This window comes from Typha angustifolia, chromosome 14 (assembly GCF_048772165.1).
Source record: "Typha angustifolia cultivar Huaian chromosome 14, ASM4877216v1, whole genome shotgun sequence".
Lineage (NCBI taxonomy): Eukaryota > Viridiplantae > Streptophyta > Magnoliopsida > Poales > Typhaceae > Typha > Typha angustifolia.
Window position 1 is genome coordinate 5,112,523 of NC_133252.1, and position 5,950 is coordinate 5,118,472.

Genomic DNA, 5,950 nt, shown 5'->3' on the forward strand with positions numbered 1-5,950 from the left:
ATTGAACATAACTATACAACATTCTCTTTTACTATACGTCTAAATATACAAAGGATCTTCCCCCACTTCTCTCTCTCTCTCTCTCTCTCTCTCTCAAAATAAATAAATGATAAAAAGAATAAAAGAAGTAACTAATACAAAATTATGATCTATCTTGGATGTATTTATGGTTGAGCTAACATAATATCTGAATGCGCTGTCTGCTGGATTCAAAGTAAGAAGAAAGATCAGATTAAAAGAAAGGATGGTGAAAAAGGTATTACATTCTTCAAAATGATTTCAGCTAAATATGAGAAGAATAAATGGAAAATAAAAAAATCAAGCTTAAGTCAGAAACGAAAGGTGAATATCAATTACATTTCACAACCAAAAAGAGAAAAAGACAGATCGAGGTTGACATTGTTGATTAGCTTCAAGCATTCGATTGCATCCTCATGTGGGCTGTAATGCATAGGTATTTGCTTTCCACCAGCTATTTTCTGGAAAGTCACGTACTCACGTTAGCTACAAAAACGTGTGCTAGGTCATCAACCAGCAAGTTCTTTGCAGCTTAATTATAATCTACCAAGTGGTGATTCATCACTGTGATCATCAACCAACCAAAGCCCGTATTCACGGAAGCGTTTTATCTTCTTGTCAAAACCAGTAATGTAGTTATTATGAATGATAACGTGCATTTCCTTGGTTTCCTTAACCCATGTTTCATTTTTGAAATACAGGCCTCCTGATGGAAATGCAACCTGGGGTAGAAGATACAGATCAACCTGAAAACATTGTTCAGATTAAATAAGGGCTTGCTAGTTTAGCAGTAAAAATTTGCACAAAATCTGAAGTACAAAATGAATTTATGCACATAAACAGATTAAATACAATACAAAGATGAAGAAAGTTTCAACCAATAAACCAGCAAAAAATTACTACATGCTGAAGACCAACGCTAGAAAAATGTTCTAATAAATAAAATTTGCTGCCCTTTCAATGTTTAGGCACATGTTATTTGGAGATGCATGAACCATTATTTTGTCCAATTCAATGAAATTTCATGAAGGTGATTATATGAAAGAAAAGGATGCGTATTAATGTGTAACCAAAAATATAGAAAATTTGTAATATGTGCAACTTCTATAATGCCTAACAACTTACATGTTTTGTTTTTTTCCTTGTTCTTTTTAAGAAAAAACAAAAAGACAAGGGGGCCCAGATAGAATTTCATTAGAATCATCAATAATGAAAATAAAGACGGTAAAGGAATTAAGAAGTTCGAGCTAAGGAAATTAAAGGCCACAATGATGCAGTATAAAGAATAAGGTAGGAAACATCTACACGATTCCAGATAACTTGGAAATGAGCGGTTTCATATTCCCCAAAAGTTAGCAGAAAACTAATCACATAACTTGATTATGGATGGAGAGAATGATCTGGCTGTTTCTTCAACTCATCAATATGCTTTTTTGGTAGTCTGAGAGCATAGCTGAGATGTATATCATTCTTAGAAACATCTAAGAATACCAAACTTCTTTATAATAGAAAAAGGCAAGTATTGCATATGTTGACTAACACATGTAGTATCTCACATTCCATAAGATTCTAAAACTTGGTATCGGGATCAAAATTGGCCGCTAAAAAAATGATATGTATTGATCGTATAGGCTCCTATTGGATCAAACTCGGTTGTATAGTTCGCGTCGAATCAAACTATTTTTTAATTATGTAAACTTCAAATTATTATTTAAAAATATAAGAAAATTTCTATTGATTTAGAAAAGATAATATGAAAATAAGAAAATAAAAATTAGTCATATATGAAGCATATAAAGTAAAGAAAAATTAACTCAAAACCATGAATTCCAACTTGAATTGGTAAATTCCTATGCTCATAAATTATTGTTGCAAAAATGAGATGAAGAGAAAGATCTCTCTTCACTATTGTTCTACAGCAGTAAGAAAATAGGGGTTTAAAGAGTGGGCAAAAAAGAGAAAGAAGAGAAATAAAAAAAAAATACAAGGGAAGAAAAAAATATTCACCCAAGTTTACCAGAGTGCGGAGTAGCCCGAGAGGCTCATTGGATCAGCCACTAGATGCGCTCAGTGAAGTGTGAGGGTTGAAAGAAGAATGTGTTTGAGAGATAAAGAGTAAAAATTAAAACCTTAAAAAGAAGTAGCTGGGTATATCAATTACTAATATGTTTTAAGTCAGATCTATTATAAATTTGACCTGAATCTTAACATAATTTAGTTTTGGCTGGGTTTTGGTTGATTCAGCCAAAACTGGCTGATCCCAAACCGATAGTCGGGATTAGACGATTTTGGGAACCATGATATCCTATATTATCATATGATGTGGTGATTGTGAATCTACTAGCAAGAGCAAGTTGAGTCAAGGAAGCAACAAAGGCATAGCAAAAAGGATCATGTAAACCATATGCCCATTTTGAATATTTTGTCAATCTTATCCTTGTCTCTATTAGATTTGAACAATCAAATATAAACTGCATATGTATCAAGTTGGGTCTGAATTACAAATTATAGGTTCTGCAGATGAACTTTTACCCTTGTACTTTTAATATTCCTACTAGTCTTCTTTTAATATTCCTACTAGTTGATATGGTTAGTTTTTCTTTAAATAAATTAATAAAGTATAGCGAATTTGAAGTTGCTGTTATTTTTGCAGTTTAACACAGACCTTATGATGTTACAGCTGGGCTGCCTTCCTTCATCAACATCTTTCAAAGCCTTCCAAAAATTCAAGAGTTATCCTCATCTTTCAGGATATCAAGTTTGAGATTTAAAGACATGTTTTCCCCTTAATTTTTATAGACCTAGTCTTGTTGATCAGTCTTTGATGCTAGCTAGTCATCTCATTAACTAGATATGATTTTTATTCATTGGCTATGATATTTCATCATCCTTGAATTATCTGCATATCAACAACTTGAATTATGTTTATCCAGTCAATGCATGTAGTATTCATAGGAATTCTCTTCTGATAAGGCGACTAGAGAGGAGTCGATTATAGAGGAGCAAACCAGAAAGGTATGATATATGCAACCCTAACCCCATATGGAGAAACAGTTCCATAATTAATGAAATCTCTACAAGATTTGAGATCCAAATTGTTAAAGATATTATAGTTCTTAATAGAAAAACAGGATTTCAGAAAGAAGTTTCTAGCCTTTCCACTACCACAGTTTCTCCATCACTAGAGAGGTACTTATCCTTTAAATAGTAGAGACCTGTTCATATGCTTAAACATTGACATGTAAGCCTTGCAGCATAACTGCCCCTCTTTCGCATAATTGCGAGATTGGCAAAAATTAGAAGCAGCTGCTTTAGAGTAAAAGTTGTCTAAACTCAAGTTCAATTTGCTAACCTTGAGATAGACAAAAAGTCCTGCAGGAAAAGGTGGATATGAACTATCTCTCTATAAAGAGTGCATAATCTTAGGGAAAAGGAAACCAAAATGATAAGAACCAAAACGACAAGGATGACTAAATCAATTCCATTAATGCAATGGTTTAGCCTTTTCAATCATTTAGCTAGTTTCTTATAAACCTACAACATGAAGAACCCCGACATTTTTACAAGAAAACTCTATCAATAACATCATAATCCATAAGCACCTCCTAAATTTTTTAACAAATTAATGCCCCTCTATCCAAGGCCTAACATCCATCACCTAGAAGTAACTATAAATACCTCCATCTGCAAAATTAAATGCTGGAGATCTTCATATACCCAAGGGACATGAAAGGTAGTCACTTGGTAGCTAATGACTTTTCAATTTTCACAGTTGGTTGCCTGAGATTTTTCTCACTAAACAATCAATCAAAGCCTTCTCCAAGGAATTCCATTACTTGCTTCTTCAAGAACAATGCTCCATACTCCTTTCTTAGTAGCTCAACTAAACATGGACCACAATGTGAATTTCTATTTTTGAGGTTGAAACTATTAGTGAAGTGTTTGAATGACAATAGCAATAGAGAACAGCATACTCTAGCTATGCGAGATAAAATTTTCTGGCATTACAGATAGAATACTAAAGTGTTCTTTTCTTAGAGTATGCAGTCTTATGATGTTTCTTCCAGATAATCTAACAAGTCAAAATTAAGTAACAAAATTTATCATGGCAAAAGTAGTAACAAGGGAGTATCTCGAGGACATGAAAGGTAGATTAAAAAGGTACAATGTCAACAAAAGGAAATCTGATTAGAATGGAACAAGAAATAAGCATTAAATCAACTCACCTCTCCTGCAGTCTTGTTCAGAGCCCAGTTGAACGCAGGCTGGTCGTTCGATTTCTTCTTCTTCGACCATGGCTGCTCCTGGAGTTCGTCGATCCACTTCTTCATCACCTCCTTTGCTCCCTTTGTCGGACGAAGAAAGATCATGCAGCTGCAGATGTACGTCCTCCCCTTCTTCCCGGGGGGCGGCAAGTCATGAGGATGATTCAAAGGTTTTACCTGCAAATCACGCACACTTTCAAAATCAACAACATCTTGTACTCCAATATATCTGGACTAATCTCACACTCACAGCAGCCATGTCGTCGGTGAAGTAGACGTCGTGGTTGCCTTCGAGATAAACAAACGGATCCGCGAGCCAAACCATATCCACATCATTGTACATTACATTGTACCCCAGCTCCAAAATCTGGAGGAGATGCCGAGGCCTTCGCGAAGTGAAATTAAAGAATCCCTGAAGAATCAAGAAGTGAGGAAGACAAAATCAAGTAATAAATCCAGCATCTCAAGAAAGAATCACCTGAGAGCCGAACTTGTGCGCGGATTGGGCATCGGGAGCGGGCGGGACGAGGACGGCGTGGCCGGGCCACCGCTCGTTGACCTTGTAGAGAGTGGCGTAGTCCTCGGCGACGACGAGGACTTCGTGATGGTGGCCATGGCGGGCGATGCTGATGAGCCAGTTGTTGAGGAAGGAGAGGTAGGGTTGGCTGACGGCGCAGACGATGACGGTGCCGTTCTTAGCGACGAAGGCGGCGGCGTCGGATAGGGTGTAGTCCCTCCACCGCGAGAGGGAGCCACTGGCGGAGGAGAAGGAAAAGAGGGTTCGCATTGGGATGCCGGAATAAGGGAGAAGGATGCCGAGGAAGACGAGGAGGGCGAGGAGGACGAGGAGGGGTGTGCGGCCGAGGAGGGAGACGGGTCTGGAAGGGAAGCCATAGGAGGAGGAGGAGGCGCGAGGGGAGAGGGGTAAGGGGTCGACGAGAGGCTTCTGCTGCTGCTGCTGCCTCTGGTGGAGAGACATCTGGGGAATCATCATCCTTCCTTGCTTTCTATGCAGCGGTTTAGTGGTGTTTCTCAGTATTTCAAGAAGCAGAGGAATGCAGAGATCTGTCGACTGTCCGAGAAATAGAATAAGATCCGAGTACGCGAGTAGTCTTATTGCTTCTTGTTAGCTTTGGGCGTAAAATGGAGGATTTAGTTGGAATGCCAAATCTGTTTTCCTTGTATCCAATGAGAATCATTTTATTCTGGAAATTTAGATTTATTATAGGAGGCATCTTTGGTGCCCAAGGATTAATTAGTTGTCCATCGGTTTGATGTGGATCTAATTGTTAAGATTTTGGAAGCTATAATATGAATGCCAAAAATTAAATAATATTACTAGTTCTTTAGATAATTTTTTTTAAATATAATTTTAATATTTATCTTTTTTTTTTGGAATGATTTTTTTTATTGAAGGGATTTTTTCACTTTTTCTTTTCTTTTTGTTTTCTCTCCTTACACTTTCAAAATCCAACGATCTCATCATTTTCACACCATTTTCTCTATCCTATTATATTTTGATTTTGACAAAGAGCGCCGCCACTACCGCTTGTGTTCCGACAGGAGGGCAAGATCGAATCACTCGTCGAATCTGTCTACAGGCTTCTAGTTGGTTTTTGCTTCATTTCTATTTAGATTTTAGATTTTTGAAAATAAGAAATTATATT

At 36.9% G+C, this 5,950-nt stretch overlaps 1 protein-coding gene across 1 annotated transcript; it reads right to left on the reverse strand.

Annotated features, from left to right (window-relative positions):
- Nucleotides 1-204: 204 nt before the first annotated feature.
- On the reverse strand, nt 205-5,423 carry LOC140775319 (UDP-D-xylose:L-fucose alpha-1,3-D-xylosyltransferase MGP4-like). Its single transcript, XM_073118538.1, has 4 exons — nt 4,762-5,423; nt 4,534-4,695; nt 4,245-4,460; nt 205-764 (listed from the first exon to the last, which is right to left on the reverse strand). The coding sequence occupies exons 1-4, from the start codon at nt 5,275-5,277 to the stop codon at nt 555-557; spliced, it is 1,104 nt and encodes a 367-aa protein (XP_072974639.1). The 5' UTR covers nt 5,278-5,423; the 3' UTR covers nt 205-554.
- Nucleotides 5,424-5,950: the final 527 nt, after the last annotated feature.

Bases quoted from the DNA above. Each gene is read 5' to 3' on its own strand.
- LOC140775319 (XM_073118538.1), bottom strand. From the start codon at position 5,277: ATGATGATTCCCCAGATGTCTCTCCACCAGAGGCAGCAGCAGCAGCAG. The intron at 4,696-4,761 runs GTGATTCTTTCT...TTGATTCTTCAG, and splicing joins CGCACAAGTTCGGCTCTCAG to GGATTCTTTAATTTCACTTC. The intron at 4,461-4,533 runs GTGAGTGTGAGA...CGTGATTTGCAG, and splicing joins TCACCGACGACATGGCTGCT to GTAAAACCTTTGAATCATCC.